This window comes from Fonsecaea nubica, assembly GCF_001646965.1.
Source record: "Fonsecaea nubica strain CBS 269.64 chromosome Unknown Scaff41, whole genome shotgun sequence".
Taxonomy (NCBI): Eukaryota; Fungi; Ascomycota; class Eurotiomycetes; order Chaetothyriales; family Herpotrichiellaceae; genus Fonsecaea; species Fonsecaea nubica.
In genome coordinates, this window is record NW_019173714.1 from 26437 (window position 1) to 44333 (window position 17897).

Here is a 17897-nt window from a genome sequence, read left to right on the forward strand (position 1 = left end):
ATCAAGAATACGGAGATCATACGAGCAGTCAGCCCGATATTGTTATCTGGGCGGACTGTCGTGTGTTCTGAGCGCTGATCAGGAACATCCTGTGCACCTCATACCGATGTGTTCCCGCAAAGTGGCTATATGTTCTGCCGGGTCTCAGGAACAGCTGTTCAGATACTTTCCAGCCAAGATACCCCGGACAATGCTTGCCGGTGGGAGAAACATCTGGGGACTCTATGATTGGCGCGACAAGTAGCCAGAACAAGAGTCTGTATTACTTCCTGCGCATCCCATTTGTCATCGGCTCCATGTCCCCTTGATGTCCAAACACTTCTGAGCGCAATGTGTGCTCCGTAGGTACTCACCGCTTTTGCAATCACACGCAAAATGAGCAAAGATGCATGCGAGGCATGGTACTTTGCCATGGGTGGGAAGGATTAGTCGGTGTTGAGAACTCCACCTGGTCCCCAAATTGGTCTAGAGGGTCGCAATGCGGAGACCGAAGCTGCAACTTGGCTGGGCTCAACGCTTAAAGGGCCCTGGTTGCCGTAGCCCAAATCCCCCCATCTCCCCCAATCCCGCCGCCTAGTGGCCATTGACAGCCCCCGGAGCCACTGGACCGCCATTAGCGAACCCTCTCCATTGAACGCCGAATGAATGAGATAACTTGACGAGCTGTGCTTCATAAGGCCAACATCATCTCCCCCCGGACGTAGCTATATTCCTTCCCTGGCTGTCTGTTATTTTGGCTTCCCTTCGTACACCGACGAACCCGCCTCCTCTTACATATCACCAACACCCGACAGTGACCGCTATTTCACTCCCGCTTCACCGATATTTTGTGTAGTCCCCCCGCCCTTCAAGAATCATTCCACACCTTCACTCCAGCATATGAACCCTCCTCAGGACTACATCGATCACAACATCTTCCACACGATTCATTAACATCCCCAGCCACCCAGCATCTCTCTATACCTGTCAAATCTATAATCTACAATCCTATCAATCACCATGGCTGCCCCCCGAGCATCCTCATTCAAAGCCCTGCGCAACCTCCAGCGTACATCCGCTACGAACCCGGCCAAACGGAGTCTTCACATTACTGGTGTCCATGCTTCTCCAAGACCCATTGATCCCAACCATAAGAGCACCTATGTGCCATGGTCTCTGCAGGACCTTCGTCAGGAGTGCCAAAAACGAACCCTCTCAGCTTCTGGCACCAAGCACGAGCTCATTGATCGACTGGCCGGCCACGACAGTCTGCAGGCGAGAGCATTCTCCATTGCTATGAAACGGATTGCCGTCGAGCAGACGAAGAAACCAGTCTCAGGGTATGTTCCCTCGCATTATTGCTCCCAATGATAGAATTGTAACTGACCGCATCATCAGTCCCTCTGAAACTGCCCCCCAACGACACTTCAATACCTCCCGCTCACTCAAGGCCGTGGGTGACACATCCACCATCGACTTTGCCTACCTTCCCAAGCTACACGAAGAATCTTGGAGACCCAGCCCTCCGTCAATCCGTGTTCCTATCCTACCTTACATCCAATCCGAGCAGGCCGAAGCCATCTTGGAGAGGCACCCGGAACTTGACGCTGCTGCTGGAGGGTATCAAGATACTCAAGGTTATGAGACGATTATGAAGCCACAAATCTTCAGCGTGGGGGATGTCGCTGGCGGACCGGCAAGTGCCATGAGTGATGTGCACGATGGCCATCATCCCACTGAATTGTCGGTGGAGATGCTCACAGCTCTCACGGAGACGGTGGGCAAGAGTGCTCGCCAATTTGTGGACATGGTCAAAGATAAGGACCAGGCGACGATCCGCAAGATCTGGACTGGGTTCCTTGACGATCTCTTCGGTCAACAAGGCAAGACAGCCAAGCCATAACCAGGGTCGGGTGTTGAAGCAATGGACAATCCCGTTGCAACTGTCATGATAGCGTTGTAGCACGAGCGTGGTGTGCCCCTTTCCCTCCTTTTGTGACCTATACCATGTTATCTGTTGTCGGTCGGGGGTGACGATGTATATTTTCTTTTAATCAAAGCGCTCAGCGCGTCTTTCCTTATATTGGAGATGTTTGTCGTCTGCCATTTGTTGTCTTTGGGCGGTGGCAGTGCAAGCAGCCGGGTGTTTCTGACGCGACTCCACATAACCCAGAGGACTAGAGATGATACCCGCTCTTCGACTCCACAAAGCCCTCTTCCAGCTCACGCTTCCGGCCATTCCATTCTGTTGCCCCCCCTTTCGCAGGCACTCGAGCCTCCCTTTGCACCCTTCTTGGGCCCGTGTGTCCAACGGAACCCGCGAATCGCTCTACCAGTAGGCCCTGAAATGTCTGACCTACCGAGCACTCTTGTTGCGAGGCATCAGATCTTTAGGTAGAAAGATCTCGCTCTACCCCTGTCTGGGTGGCCTTGCTTCGGGAGCGGCCCAACACCAAACATCTGGCAATAATGAGGACTAGCCCGTGGATTGCTTCTCGACCCAACCTACAAAGGGGTTGGGCCCAAGCCCGAGCCTTGACTGACGCCAAAAGTCCCCCTGCCACGGCACCATCTGGGTTCGAAGTGCATGCTTAGGGACCAATGGAGTGAGCACGAAAAGGATCGTCAGGTACGCGAACTGGTCCCTCTGCTCCATACGGGGGTTTTTGCCCCCTAGATGACGACCCGCTCCCGCATGCACTGATGCACTGATGCACTTGGCATGGCGACGCAGTGGCTTCAAGAGTTATGTGGTGGGCACCATTGAGTTCAACCTCTTGGAACAACTTCAAAGAGACATGCCTTTTCAGATTCTCATTCTCTCTTTCTTGCCAGTATCCTTCACTACCCCAGTATTATAGCTGTGCTTCTGTCCCCGAGCTGGATTGTGGGATCTCTTGACTGAGAATTCCTCGAGCTCTGTCTGTGGCCATCACTGTATTGTCTATCGCACTTCTTCCATTCCTCGATTGAACTTGGGCAGGATACCAGATCGAGGCTACAACTTTTTACAATCGCTTAATTTGGACAGGCTCCTCTTTGGCTTGAAACGACATACGTCCGACATACACCAATGGAGTGATTTTGTTTTTCGCACGACACAGATAAACCATGCATCGTCGTTGGTTATCCGTGCCCTTGCTGTCCAGCTGTGTCTCTGCATTCTATCCCTACCATACTGGCGATGGAGGCCATGAGAACAACAAGAGGTTCATTCCTTTGGGCATTGAGCCAGTGCACGAGGGGGACTCAGGTCCGGTTACCATCGACATCAAGAAGGCTATGGTGAGTACAAGACTTGGTAGCGCGCGATCTGGAAGCTGTCTAATCCAGATGATAGGTGAAACGGAACAATCTATTCCCCGTCCTCAACTCGTCTGCCCCCGACGTCCCTAATGCTATGGCCATCAACCAAGACGGCTCCGACTACACCTACTTCTCCACCATGAAATTTGGGTCCAAGGGTCAAGAGATGTACATGTTGATTGATAGCGGTTCAGCCAATACCTGGGTTATGGGCACAAATTGCAAGTCCAATGCATGTCAGATACATAATACATACGGCAGTGAAGATTCGACCACCCTTGAGACAACTACTCAAACATGGAGCATGACCTATGGCACTGGAGAAGTTGAAGGGGTAGTAGTCAAAGACACGGTGCAGTTGGCCAACTACTCCATAGAGCTGGGCTTTGGCCTCGCATCTTCAGCATCGGATGATTTCAATAACTATCCCATGGACGGTATTTTGGGACTTGGACGACCCGCCTCAGACGCATTGGGTTCACCAACAGTCATGCAGGTGTTGGATGACAAAGGCCATTTGTCGTCAAATATTCTGGGTATCCACCTACAACGAAGCTCCGACGGGACCAATGATGGACAGATTACCTTTGGAGGGATCGACTCGTCCAGATTCAGCGGCAAACTGTCGTATTCCAAAACAATCAACAGCAACAGCTGGCAAATCAACGCGGACGATGCAGGCGTGGACGGCAAGTCGGTTCACTTCAAATCCAAAACCGCCATGATTGACACCGGAACATCATACATCCTGCTGCCTCCCGATGACGCTGAAGCATTGCATGAACTTATCCCTGGCAGTGATGCAAGCGGTGAAACCTTCACGATACCTTGTTCCTCTTCGGCCAATGTCTATTTCACCATCTCCGGCGTGAAATACTCGGTATCTCCCAAAGACTATGTCGGCAAGCCAACCGGCAGCAGTGGTAGCTGTCAGAGTAATATAATCGGGCACCAGGCGTTTGGGCCGGACGATTGGATCCTGGGGGATGTGTTTCTCAAAAACGTCTACACAGTCTTGGACTTTGACAATGCGAGGGTCGGGTTCGGCACGAAATCAGGAGCGGGTTCTGCCAGTGACAACACTGCCACCACCTCTGGCTCGACATTGTCGGCAACAAGCAGCGCTCGCTCGTCAAGTGCCTCTGCATCGACCTCGGGCTCCGGCCCAGCCTCGAAATCCCAAACGACCATTTCAACCTCGATAACGTCAAAACCGAGCACGCCCGCTTCCACAGCCGGTGGCGGAGCTACGGCCGCGTCGTCCACAGGAGCAAGCGACAGCAGCCCCTTTGGAGAATCCAGCGGCTCGGGTTCTTCTTCTTCTTCCTCCTCTTCTTCTTCATCATCAACCTACACCGCGGCGGACTCAAGAGCCAACCTTCTATTGCCGCTAATGGCATTCGCATTCATTGCAGGATTAATTCTATGATGAAAGATCCTCCTCTGACCAACAGACATCTTTTTATTGTGTGGGTTTTTTAATGCTGGCCCATGCTGGCCCATGTCGTGCTCCAGGTTTGATATATATGAAAGAGAATGGGAGAAAGATCTCAGCGAGAGAGTGAGAGAGAGAGAGAGAGAAAGGAACCAGGAACCAGGAACACGAACGAATACACAGCGACTTTTGTTGCAGCGCATCTATCATCAGCATTCACGGGAAAAAACCAGGTAGAAGAGGCCGATTGTGTGCCCTACTTACCACCCTCACTCAGCATTGTACAGCATTTTTAGTGTTAATTGTTTAGTTTCTAGAGCTTTTGAAGCGAAAAGACAGGCTACCAGTCCTGCAGAAGAAGGAAAATCCAAAATGATGGGTTTTCTCTCGTCCAACGAGTTTTGCTCTCTACAAGTTTGATCCATTTCTTTTCTCTCAAATAATCTGGTGATAGACACGAAATGAAGGGGTCAAGTTGCTAGATCCGCAAGGACACTATCACATCAGAGCAGAATTTCCTGAGCCGACTGTTTGTCGGTACCCTGTCTCACAGAGATGAATCTCACCTGCTCCGAGCCAGATTGAGTCGCCTCGAGCATTTTCAGGTACACGAACAGGGCACCACTCACAGCGAATTTGCCCCTTCTGATTAGCTCAAGCGGCGGTCATCCCTTTGTCGACCCTCAACTCGGCACCATTCACGCCAGGGCCGCCGGCCAAGTACAGAATCGCCCTCGCCATATCTTCCGGCGCACAGTTCCCCACAGAAGTCGCCATTACCGGCATCAAGGTATCCAGGCCGATCTTGTCTGGAACAGAATTACTGTTCTTCATGATTTCCGTGGTCACGCCGCCGGGAAGCAGCACGTTGCATTGAATCCCCTCCTTGGCGTACATCCAGGCTGTGTTGCGTGACAGCCCAAGCAAGGCATGCTTGGAGGTTGTGTAGGCGACTCCGGCGACGCCGCCCCTGATCGAAGCCACGGACCCGACGTTGACGATGCGGCCCTTCTGTTCTTCGTTCGTCTTGGTCAGGAAGTGGTTGATGCAGGCGCGCATCGTGTTGAAGGGTCCGTTGACGTTTATGTTCATGACACGATTCCACATCTCGTTAGACACATCGCCGACTCGTTCTAGACACCGGATGTAAGTGTATTAGTTGTCCAGCAGAATTTGGGCCACAGGGGCAAACTCTGTTTGAGAAGGGTGAGCCTCTCTTACCAAACTGGTCCATGACCCCGGCAACGTTGACTAGGACGTCGACAGTGGACCATTTGTCCAGTACCTGCTTAATTGCTGCATTCACAGAGTCTTCCGAAGAGACGTCACATTTGATATTGAGCTGTTGTGCGTCGGATGAGGCTGCGGCGTCTGCAATGTCTAGTGCTGCGACTTTCGCGCCGTGCTCCAGAAATAATTGAGCTGTTGCTGCGCCAATTCCATTCGATGCCCCAGTCAGGACGATGACCTGGTAAATCAAGAGCGGATCAGCATACATGCGGTATCGACACGTTCCTTGCGAAGGGAAATGGTGGTCATGCTTTCATCTTTGGGCAATGGAGAGATTGGCGTACCTTGTCCTTGAAATCCCCCATTGTGAGAGGATTGACAGTTGAAGGTATCGGTGAAGAAGTGCGTCCCAAGACGTTGTTTATGATGTACACAGCACCTCTCCGTGCACTTCACAGAACGATCAAGTTGAATGCTCAATGGTATGTTAAACCTTGCCAGATCATTCTGTCGTCTGCTGTACGTCTTCGCATTGACAATTAAGGTGGAGTTGATAAGCAATAGCTAAGCCAGTGAAGCTCAGCATATAGAAGTGGCTCGCCAATTCCGAATGGCCTGAGGTCCGATCAGCATTTCAGGCCCTTTGAGTTCGGAATCGGAAGTGGTTTGGGGGCCTTGATTGATGCGGGGTCATTATGCACAAGTTGTGACTCGTGAAGGCGAGCTGCATATGTCCCAATTCCCAGGAATCTCGCAGTGAGAGGTAGGAAATCTGCTGGGGAAGCAGGACCTTCATGGGTGAAGACTGCGCCCAAGGACCATGGTAGACCGACGTCAAAGCTGCGAGGCAAGTGGAATTGTAAGGCTGAGCCGCTGGTATGTATCTTTAGGGAGACAACAACACGCTGCAAGGCCTGCTGCTAGACATGGCCTCGGAAGCACCGTGGACTGAGAACTGAGGATGCTAATAACATGTAGAGAGTCGATCTTGTCAGTTGATCATGGCGACAACACGGGGCATATACACATCCGGGAAGTGTCATGGTCGTGTCTTAGTGCTCGTCCGTAGCGGCTGCGCAGACGGACATTGTTGCGCAGTCAAGGCACGTGATGACTGAGCCTCAACTTGTATCGTGCAACTGCACATGCCTCGTAAACATCCAAGGATGACAGCTTCACCCTTCCGACAGAACTCTCGTCGATAGTCGTTGGATTGGCCGGCAGACGAGATGAAATTGGTGCGAGATGACCGCAGATGACGAAGATTCTAATGGATCTGTTCACAACCTCGCCAATGGCAAGATCGACGACTACAGGCATCTCCTTGCATCTGCAGAGGACACGCCGGCCTGGAGTGCAGAGTCTCCTACCGACTCAGTCAACAATGACACTCGACCCGCCTCGCTGAGGCAGTCCTCCCTCTCCCACCCTCGACCCGATGGCACTCCCCGAACGACGAACCGAGTGCGGTTCGACATCGACGAGTCGTCGAATACCCAAGCTCGAGAAGATTGGGTTGAAGAGGAGGATTACCTCACCTCTCCTAGCCAGCATGCTCCTCTATTGACAGACATCACTCCTCCGACCGAGTCTCCCTTTCTCTCTGAATCCTTCCAGCCAGAAGACCACTTGCCCGATGCTAGACCTAAGAGTGGAATGCGCAGTGCGTTTATGAACATGGCCAATTCGATCATTGGGGCTGGGATTATTGGGCAGCCGTATGCATTTCGGCAAGCTGGCATGACCATGGGAATAATACTGCTGGTATCGCTGACAGTCACGGTGGACTGGACGATTCGCCTGATCGTCATCAACAGCAAACTGTCGGGAGCAGATTCCTTTCAGGCGACCATGCAGCATTGCTTTGGGTCCAGTGGGTTGGTCGCCATTTCGGTTGCACAGTGGGCGTTCGCATTTGGCGGCATGATTGCTTTTTGTATAATTGTTGGAGACACCATCCCGCACGTTATCGAAGCATTGATTCCCGGATTGAGGGATATCCCGTTTCTATGGCTTCTGACCGACCGAAGAGCTGTCATAGTCCTTTTCATTCTGGCGATCAGCTGGCCGTTGAGTCTTTACAGGGATATCGCAAAGGTGTCTCTCTCCCAATGCACACGCCGGGAATAAAGCTAACGGCCGCAGCTCGCAAAAGCATCTACACTGGCGTTGATCAGCATGATGATCATCATTGTGACGGTTGTCACGCAGGGAGCCATTGTTGATTCGGAACTGCGCGGAGGTCTGAGAGGGTTGCTCTTCGTCAATGATGGATTCTTCCAGGCCGTCGGAGTGATTTCGTTTGGTATGGCCCCTGTACATGTGGTTACCCGCAGCTAATCTGTCTAGCTTTTGTCTGCCATCATAATTCCCTACTGATCTACGGCTCTCTCAAAACACCTACTCTAGACCGATTTTCCACTGTGACCCATTACAGCACCTTCATCTCCCTGATTGCCTGCCTCGTCATGGCTCTAGCAGGGTTTCTCACATTCGGTGACAAGACCAAGGGCAACGTCTTGAACAATTTCCCGTCGCAGGGGCATGTGGTGGTCCAGATCGCCCGATTGTGTTTTGGGCTCAACATGCTCACCACCCTTCCCCTTGAGTGTTTTGTCTGCAGAGAAGTCATGAACAACTATTGGTTTCCCGAGGAGCCCTACCAGCCCAACCGACATCTGATCTTTAGCAGCGCCCTTGTGGTCAGTGCCATGGCCATCAGCTTGATCACGTGTGACCTGGGGGCCGTTTTCGAGCTGATCGGGGCGACCAGTGCGTGTGCGCTGGCTTACATTTTACCGCCGTTGTGTTATATCAAGCTCAGCACTAGAAGCTGGAAGACGATACCAGCCGTGGCCTGCATTGTGTTTGGATTTGCGGTCATGGGTGTGAGTTTGGTGCTGGCCATGAAGAAGATGATCAATAGTGGGTGTTCATTTGGTACCGTCAAGGTTCACATTGCTGATCAGATTTCCACAGACGAGGGGGAGCCCCATCAATGTTAGATTAATAGAGATGATGAAGGCAGACTTCATTGCAACGGCAGCACCAACCCTGTTCCATATATAGACCGGAACGAGCAACAGGCAGGTACATTTTCCTCCTTTAGCAACAGCGGACAGGGGTCTCGATTTCTTCAAGTCATTGACTTATTTGTCTTTGATAGCACTATACTCTCGAAATGTGATCCAACCTAAACAAGAATCTGAAATACTATTTTATTTGAGGCAGTTGGTCTCGACGCTCATAGAGAAGCAATGTTCAACGCAAATGCCCAAAAGTGAGCTGATGTCCATGAAGCACTGTAATGGATCATGTACATTCACAGGAAACCGTGGCCACAGCCCGCCGGATACACCAAAAGCATGGACGGGGCTTTTTTTTTGTGATCGTCGCTTTACCGTCGACGACGAGGGTGTCGGCACCGACGGTATGAACCCCCGATGAACCAACTCCTGAGAATCCTTTTCGCGTGGGCTGCTTGATAACTTTCATGAAATTGGATTCTGAACGCCTTCGCGACGATCAGTGTGCATGTTGGTCCGCTAAAGGGGAAGATGTGCTCTCGTGGTCGGTGAGCACAAAAGCCGACAACGGATGAGTCTTTATTCCATGTCCGTAAATAGAAGACCGAGCCTCACGAGCCTCAGGGGCCGCTTACTGACAAGGCTTCCGCTAAAATGGTCTCCGAGTCAGTCATAGACAAGCTCCTCCGCTCTCCCCAAGGCTGCAGAGAGAAATTAAAAGAAAAGGGAGAATGGGGAATGGAGAATAAAAGGATCTTCGCTGCTTAATTATTATGGGGCTGAAGTCGCGCGATAGAGTGCCACGAGAGCGAAACCTTGAGCAACACGACTCAGACGCGGGCCAAAGGTCGTGTATCCGACGGACGCGAAGCGCGCTCTTCCGAAATGACTTGCATACAATTTGCGCTACACGGTGTGTGCAGATTAGCGATCGGGTGAGTCGCATAGTGAACGATACTTTGAGCTTCGTCACTGATGCTAGCAGGATCGCTTATCCGGGCAAGCTGGTCAAGCGACAATTCTCCTTTATGATAGGGGGTTCCTTGTAGGTGTACGTCGCACGAAGAAAGTGCTTCATCTCTGGTGCTGGGGTTTTGATGGTATGCGACAAGCTCTGAGACCCTTCCCATGTGGTTCATCACGAGACGGAGCTTGAATGGGGAACTGAAGTGTTTGAGAGCCTGGTCAATATGACGACGAAGGGACGTCGACAGCCACTTGCTGGTGCTTGGTGCCACAGTGCCACCTTCAGCCTTGCTCAGGAGTCGGATATCCGATGGCGCTAGCCTCTAAAGGGGTAAAGTGTATGCATAGCCTTGGAACAATGACCCAATCACGGCTTGCATATTGCCCCCTGGTCCCCTGGATCGGCCCCACCCGCCTCCTGTATTTCTTCTCCTACTCGTGCGACACTCTATTCGACTTCTTACTCAACCAACCACGCTTTCTTGGCCGGTCATCGTCTTTGGTTTCATGCTGGATCTGCGCTCGGTTTTGCTCATCCTGGACCATATTCTGGGTTGGCCTGCGCGAACCGCAACCCTCCGATGACCCTACAATTTCCTGAGAAGACGGCTAATGCTAACGCTTCAGGATGGCAACTCCGCTCGTGAAGAGCATTTACATGGCCTTCCCTTCCCTTCTGTGCATGTTCTGTCTTCTCTGCTTCTTCCATTCCCATCAACTCACCGTCACTCCTTTGAGCATTTGCTTCAGACGTCCTAGAGACGTCAGCCACTCTTTATTCAATTCACACCTGCTCCAGTCACTCATTATCCCCAAACACAAATTGATTTTTGTTTACCAAGCGGGTTGAACTCGACATAGAGGATCGCTCAATCCAAGGCAGAAAGAAGTTTTGACAACTTTCCAGAAGACGCGATAGAGAAGAAGAAACTCCTGACGAGACATACGAACCCCGTGAAAAAATAACGACATACCCCCAAAATGCATTTCCAGACCCTCGCACTCGTGGCTTGCTTGACGTTGGCGCAAGCTCGCCCTGACGAGTCCACCTATCGACTTCCCAAACGTCAACTCAACGATGTCCTCTCCTTGTTAGGCTTAGGCTCGAGCTCGAGCTCGAGCTCGGGCTCGGGCTCGGGCTCAGATTCAGGCTCAGGCTCAGGCTCAATCTCAAGCTCAGAATGGTCCGACTGGGACGACTGGTCAGAAACCACCACGTCCAGAGCAACCGTCCAAACCTCAACGACCCGTACATTGGCACCACCGAGCATAGTGACCAGTACCACTCCCAGCTTCAGCCCCAGTTCCACAACCACCACCACTACTACTACAACCACATCAAGGCCTAGGGATATACCCACTTTCACTCCCACCACGACAACAACAACGACGACAACGACAACGACAGTGGCGTCTCCTTCAACCACTACTACTACCTCATCCTTCAGTCCGTTTATTCCAACCTTCACCACCTCATCATCCACCACGACATCTACCACGACATCTACCACGACGTCTACCTCGACGACTACAACCTCAAGCGTGGTTATCGATGTGCCCACGACTTCGTCCTCTACCACTACATCCTCCAGCTCGTCGTCTACCACCACTTCGACAACTACATCCACCATCCCATTTGTTGAGGTTGCACCGCCCTTGTTGTCATCGACCACGGTATCTGTCAACACAGTTACTGGAGCCATCACGACGACGACGACGACAACGACAACAACGACTGCGGCGACAACGACGACGACTGTTATTGATGATGCAAATAATAACAATGTGGTCGACCCATTGCCGGTGCCGACTCCGTCAACGTCCAGCACTGGCCTCACTGTAGCTGCTGCGACGGTGGATGTCGCCTCTACCGATGTTGCATCGGTTGCTGCAGTTGCCGCCACTACCGACACAGGCATCCCTTGGTCTGCGTGGGCACCATGGACGGTGGAAACTAGCACAGCTGGCCAAGAGGTTGCCGCGGTGAGCACCACTGTCGAGGAGACGACCTTTACCTTGACGATGGGGGCTGGAGAGTCAGCGTCCGTGGTCACGACCACCATGCACCTGACGAGGACTCTGACTCAGACGAGCACGATATACGCCACCCTCAACCTACCATCGCCGACTCCTGCAGATCTCAACCAGGTGGCTGCCGCGAGTGTTGACGTGGGTGCCCAAGGTACTACGACCATCACGTTGCAGTCTACCGTCACCGAGACAGTCACTGTAGTCCCTGCGCAGACTCCTTGCAGTATCCAGTACATTACTGTCACGGAGGTCTCGCAAAGCACTATCACCGTTACGGCCACGCCAACGGTGGCAGTAGCGGCGATTGAAGTGTCGACTTCGACGACGAGTACCACTACGAGCACCACCAGCACCAGCACGAGTACAAGTACGAGCACGAGCACGAGCACCAGAATCAGAACCAGAACCAGCACCAGCACCACTAGCACCAGCACAAGTACGAGCACGAGCACAAGCACGTCGACTATCGGCGCCCAGACGCGCTTTGTGCGGACGAGCTCTGGATTCACGACCATTTCCAGGTCTGCCACCACCACGTCGCTGTAGCCATGAGAGAACAATACTGGAGAGGAGTCGTGCGAGCCACACTTCTGACTACGAATGGGGGGGTATATGAGCCTTGAGAGGAATGAAGACATGGGGAGAGAAAGAAAAACAAGATGTTGTATTTTGATCGACTGCTGTACAAAACCAGAACGCACGTGTGAGCTTTTTCTTTGTGTTTTTGTTCTTCCAAGAGAAGACTCGGAGGGGGAGGGAGGGGGACGGATAGAGAAAGATGGGACAATTGATACCACGAACCTGAGCCAGATGCCTTTTGTCTTTTTTGGTTTGCAAAGTCTTGCCATGACAAACAATCTTGATATGAATTCTCTGTATATACCCAAAAATTGAAAACTTTGAAAATGTATTCGAGTTTGGCCGTGAGATGAAAGATGCAGATGAGTGATCAAGATGACGACGGGTCCGTTGTGGAATCGCACGGGGGTAATTCCACTGGACCTGTAGGACATCGTACCTGGTAGGCACCGGAGAATGAAGCATCACTTCCCACTATGTTGGCTTGCCTTGGTCATGCTTGTCTCTGCGCCGCAAACCAGCCAAAGTGTCTGCTAAGCTTCCTGGTTGTTTCCACCGGGCCAAGCTTCTCCCCAAAGAACGCCACCACCAAGTCGGCCAGTCGGTTCCTTGCCCCGCATTGATGATGACGATGACGACGAGGTTCTGGCACTAAACTGTTTTGGGGAGAGATATACGCCAGTAACCTACCCTAGACTGCCTAGGTACCATCACACTCACTCGCTCCTTCCTCTCGTACACTTGACACACGCGGGCTGAAAACGCTGCTGCTATGACGCACACCACGAGGAAATGACGTCGTCAGATCTTCCCTCAGCAACAAGATGAGGATGGAGGGGATCGTCCAATGCCCCTCCAAGACCTAATGGCATCTGCTTCGCTAAGTCGATACCAACACATGGTCCATGGGGACCCTTTCGATGGCAAAGGCAAAGAGGGAAGAGGAGGGGGACGGGGTGGGTGTTTTATTTGATCAACTCCGTAAAAACCAAGTAAGTAGGTACTAGTAGGTAGGTATTCATATATTTGTCCGCCTCCCTCTCTACCTCCCCTCCTTTGGGAGTTTATCATTCAGTCACCACCATACCATACGATCGTCCTGCAATCAACGCTACATAACTATCACCATAAGCTGTCCGACAGGACAAGAAATTCTGTCTCCCTTGTAAAAATCCTATACTGCACCGCACACCTCACCTAACCCCCACCTCAACGTGTGAGCTATCAAAATACAAGACGATCATACAAGAAATCTGTGCCCCTCCCCAAAAAAAACGAAGATGGAAACGGCAAAGAACCTCGTCAATCATGTTATGGGGTATAACAAGGAGGATGTAAGTGTTACAACCCTTTTCCCACTGGAGGATCTCAATTGACAATGCCCCGTATAGTCATCAGACAACACCACCCAGTAAGAGAATACCCCTTTTCAACCACATCACTACAATATCCATCCTGCCATGGCCGACTGACTGACTCTTTATTTTCCAATTCCAGCCATCATCTCGCCGGCCACCATCACAGGAATGACGCATCCACCAGTGATGACAGCATCACGAGCTCCTCGGCGAGCGAAACTCCCTCGAAGCCCGTCTCGGCAGGAAACAGCGGCAGCAGTGATCACCACGGCAGCTCCCACAACCTAGACCGAGTCCAGTCCCCCGAACAAGGACCTGACCCAGCCCTCGTCGGCGAACCCAACCCCACGGACAAGCTGTCTGGCACCGCCGCCCCAGGAAGCCACAGCGCCGTGTTTGGCTTGACCCCGGACGGCAAAAAGGTCAGTGACACCTCTCACGGCAGCTCGGCCCCGAAGCCCGCACATAGCACCGAGACGGCTGTGGGTGGTGGCAAGAAAGAAGGAGGGAGCGATACCGGTTCTCGAGCCACGGGGAGCGGCGAGGTGGGCGAGCAGATGCACAAGGTCGGGGCGGACCAAGGCGCAAAGGGACTGGAGAGGACCGATCCCGCGCCCGAACCCGCTGGGAGCGACGGCAAGCCAGGCGCAGGCCTGACGGGTCTACAACAGGGGGGCGGCAAGGTTTAAAAGCCTGAGGAAGCCTGAAGAAGTAAAGGGGAGGCCTCTTTTTTTTGTAGGTATCACTATTGGCCGCTTTTCTATTGGTCGGGGCCTTTCACAATTCGTTGGATTGGGGGGGAGTGTGAGAACGTGTAAACATACATACACACATACATATACGAGGGTATACGAGGTATATGCTATCCGAGGAGGAACATGTAGGAACATGTAGGAACATGGTCCCTAGAACCACGTAAACAAGGGGAGAGTGTACGAGAACACAGTCCATGCAAATGACACAGAGGAAGATAGAGAATGCGCGTACAAGAAAGAGCTCATTCACCCCCCCCTCCCCTCCCTGTTTCCCAGACCCGGCAGAAAGATTTCTACGCCATCTTCAGACACATACGTACGTGCTGAGGAGTTTCACTTGTCGAGGTAAAAGGAACATGGGATGTATGAGAAGATGGTTCACGAAATCTCGGTTTTATACACCGTTCGCTGCTTAGCTTAGCTTAGCTTAACTGTGCCATCTCTATGCATGTCGGCATGCTTTTTCCAGAATCTATTTTTTATCCTCCCAGAACTGCCAAAAACGCAGCTTATCCGCCGCGCTCCATCCCTTCTCTGACGCGTCTTTCAACCGCCTCGCCGGCGCGTTGTCTGACCATCCTGACTATCCAATCCTGCTGTTTTGTGCTCAGGAGTTTCAGCCTCCTCAAATATGTTTGCAACGTCTGCGGATTCGTCGGGTTGGACTGGAGATCACTAAGCCCGTTGGTGAGGAGCCAGCGTTGTAGGCGTTGAGGGTCGAGGTATTCTTGATCTTGATCTTGGTTGGAGGAGGAGGGTGTAGCACCACTTGTTGTAGAGTCGTTTGCAACTTGTGATAAGGGCTGCGGTTCTTGGGCCCGGAGAGCTGGCATCGCGCGACTCTCGCCCACTTCCTCGACTTCCTCCTCTTCAGCGTCCGAATCAACGTGTCGTAACACCGCGTGACCGCCAATCAGGGCACGTTGAGGTGCTCTGTCTTGAGCGCCCTCGTCTTCTTCGTCAGCATCTTCCACCATGGCTGAGTGCGGGGGATGCGACTGTCCCGTTTGGGTCGTGGTCGCTTCGTCGTCGGGAATGCTCTCCAACTCAGGCATACCGTCATCATCGTCGTCGTCAGCTGTCGAATTGTTGGCATTCGCATCCATATAATAGTCCCATCCTCCAGCCATCCCTAATCCCTCAGGGGTAACGCCTTCTTCTACCTCCTCGGCTTCATCCAGATGGATCCTCAGAAGCTCCTCAATCATTTCCGGAGGAATATTCCCCCCGAGTTGCTCTTGCAATGCGCGAAGGGCAGCTTGGCCTTCCGACTCACCTCCAGCGTTCGCGCCTTCTGCAGAGACTGGTGTTTGGAACCAGTTCATGATACGTGTAAGGAGGCTGCCCGCGGTGCCCGCAGTCGCACCTGCGGCATTGAAGATAGTTTGCATAGTTCCATCAGCCCCTCGCGAACGACCGGAGCCCGGTGCTCGAACGACATAGTCAGACAAGGAGTCTGGGGGAGGGAGGACATCGGATGACGAAGTAGGCATAGTCGTAAACCGACGTGGGAGGAGGGCGATCAACGAGGGGATTTCGAGGAGCATGATATGCCTGGCTTCTTCGAGTGAAATCTCCAGCTTCGGCGCCTTTGGAGCGGCCGAGATCGCATCGCTGTAGTGAGAAAGGGTCTCCGCTACCTCGGCGAGGAGGCTGATAGTTTCCGGGGTGTTCCACAGGTCCTTTGCACGACTGACGTAAAGTTGAGTGTAGAGCTTTTCAGCGTCAGTGGATGGTAATTTCGCCCAGAGGGACTTGGGTAGCGGCGAGATGTCGAGTGCCGAAGCCAGAGCAGATAAGATGTAAGGGTATTTGTGCATCGCAACGGCGAGACGAGTACGTGCTTCACGTGGATTGCCGGACCGTTGATAGGCGAGTGCCAGAGAAATTTGAATATTGGGCAGAAAATCCCACGCTTGGCCATATGCATCGTCCGAGCAGAGCGCAATAAGTTGAGCGTGTTGTCGGCCTCTCAAGGCAAGTTGATCGATCATAAGGGTGACTCCATAGGGATCCGTCAGCGGATTGAGCTGAAGAAGGACCTTAGACCATTCAAACGCTGTCCGCCACGTCCCCCGCATCTCGAGATTTCTGATGTAGCGCCAGATTGCGAGATATAGTTCTCGGTTGGCTGGGTCGTTGAATGGCACACGAGCAATGCCGCTTCTTAAAGAGGCTGGGAAGGTGCTGTGTGCCGATTTGCCGAACGTGAACAACGCACGTTCAACAAGATCTCCCGAGACGGCGTTGTCGCCCTGGTGTTTCGCGATTTCCGAGACTTGGAGGAGAGTTGCAATATGGTAAGGGTACATGGATAACATGCCGATCATTCTTTGAGGATCCATTGATTCGACGGCCATGTAGAAATAAACCTGTGTCTCGCGATAGGCGTTTTGGTGTATGATGTTATATCGCTTCTCGGACGAATCCCTCGAATCAGAGTCTGATTTGACCAATTCCATGCTCAACCCTCCACTCGTGGCCAAGGGCCACTCTTCTTTGCCCTGGATAAAGACATTCCGCCTGTGTGCGAGAGATCCTAGCTCTTTTCCCTTGCTCGCCGCACAATATCTTCCCGTAAGTGCAGTTGCAAGATCAACGCCACCCCGCTGGTTCTGTTCTCGACGGCGTGGTGCTCGAGGCGCCGAGCGAGACTCTTGCCCTTCAAGTGCAATGCTCCCGAAAAGGCTTTTCATTTCGTTGACAGGATTGAGGTTGTGCGAATCTATGCCCAGAAGCCTGGTGGCTCTCGTCTCAAAGGTAGGTGTCTCCTGTTTCACAGCAGACGCCGCCTGTGCTCGTCCTTCTTTTGCAGCCAACTCTTTCAGGGCCCGGTCAACTTCGTCGCCAGATTGCTCCTCCTGGTCTTTCTGTGCTTCTTCTTTGGCCTTGCCTTTCTTCTTGGATTTCTTCTTTTTCCTCTTCGACTTGGTAGAGGGTGTTGATATTGAATCTTGGGATGGCTTGGTGTCGGGGTTTTCTGTAGCATCTGCGCGTGTTATGGACTCGTATTCATGTTCGTCAGAATCACCTGCGTCCTCAATATCCTCCAGCATGTCAAAAGCGTTCATAGGACGGGAGGGTGGCTCCGGGATATCATCGTCCTCTTCTGACTCTTCCGCTTCCTCGTATGCCTTTTTGGCAGCCTCAACCTGTCTCTGCAACTCCTGCTCCCGCTGTAGTTTGCGGAGGGCTCGCGAAGACATATTGCCGGTTCCTGCGAATTTCGACA

The 17897-nt window shown here is 52.4% G+C and overlaps 7 protein-coding genes across 7 annotated transcripts; 5 read left to right on the plus strand and 2 right to left on the minus strand.

Moving 5' to 3' along the window:
* Positions 1-999: 999 nt before the first annotated feature.
* AYO20_06449 (hypothetical protein) lies at positions 1000-1882 on the plus strand (the record flags this gene model as incomplete). The annotated part of the gene is made up of 2 exons (XM_022644739.1): positions 1000-1319; positions 1378-1882. The coding sequence occupies 2 exons, from the start codon at positions 1000-1002 to the stop codon at positions 1880-1882; spliced, it is 825 nt and encodes a 274-aa protein (XP_022499206.1).
* Positions 1883-3090: 1208 nt separating this feature from the next.
* Positions 3091-4714, plus strand: AYO20_06450 (hypothetical protein; the record flags this gene model as incomplete). The annotated part of the gene is made up of 2 exons (XM_022644740.1): positions 3091-3264; positions 3320-4714. The coding sequence occupies 2 exons, from the start codon at positions 3091-3093 to the stop codon at positions 4712-4714; spliced, it is 1569 nt and encodes a 522-aa protein (XP_022499207.1).
* Positions 4715-5374: 660 nt separating this feature from the next.
* AYO20_06451 (hypothetical protein) lies at positions 5375-6315 on the minus strand (the record flags this gene model as incomplete). The annotated part of the gene is made up of 3 exons (XM_022644741.1): positions 5375-5853; positions 5942-6188; positions 6295-6315. 3 exons carry the CDS (start codon positions 6313-6315, stop codon positions 5375-5377), a joined length of 747 nt encoding a protein of 248 aa, XP_022499208.1.
* Positions 6316-7195: 880 nt separating this feature from the next.
* On the plus strand, positions 7196-8955 carry AYO20_06452 (hypothetical protein; the record flags this gene model as incomplete). The annotated part of the gene is made up of 3 exons (XM_022644742.1): positions 7196-8047; positions 8096-8255; positions 8360-8955. 3 exons carry the CDS (start codon positions 7196-7198, stop codon positions 8953-8955), a joined length of 1608 nt encoding a protein of 535 aa, XP_022499209.1.
* Positions 8956-10923: 1968 nt separating this feature from the next.
* On the plus strand, positions 10924-12519 carry AYO20_06453 (hypothetical protein; the record flags this gene model as incomplete). The annotated part of the gene is made up of 1 exon (XM_022644743.1): positions 10924-12519. The coding sequence occupies one exon, from the start codon at positions 10924-10926 to the stop codon at positions 12517-12519; it is 1596 nt and encodes a 531-aa protein (XP_022499210.1).
* A 1313-nt stretch (positions 12520-13832) lies between these two features.
* On the plus strand, positions 13833-14599 carry AYO20_06454 (hypothetical protein; the record flags this gene model as incomplete). Its single annotated transcript, XM_022644744.1, has 3 exons — positions 13833-13886; positions 13944-13963; positions 14050-14599. 3 exons carry the CDS (start codon positions 13833-13835, stop codon positions 14597-14599), a joined length of 624 nt encoding a protein of 207 aa, XP_022499211.1.
* A 575-nt stretch (positions 14600-15174) lies between these two features.
* AYO20_06455 (hypothetical protein) lies at positions 15175-17871 on the minus strand (the record flags this gene model as incomplete). The annotated part of the gene is made up of 1 exon (XM_022644745.1): positions 15175-17871. The coding sequence occupies one exon, from the start codon at positions 17869-17871 to the stop codon at positions 15175-15177; it is 2697 nt and encodes an 898-aa protein (XP_022499212.1).
* Between the last annotated feature and the right edge of the window lie 26 nt (positions 17872-17897).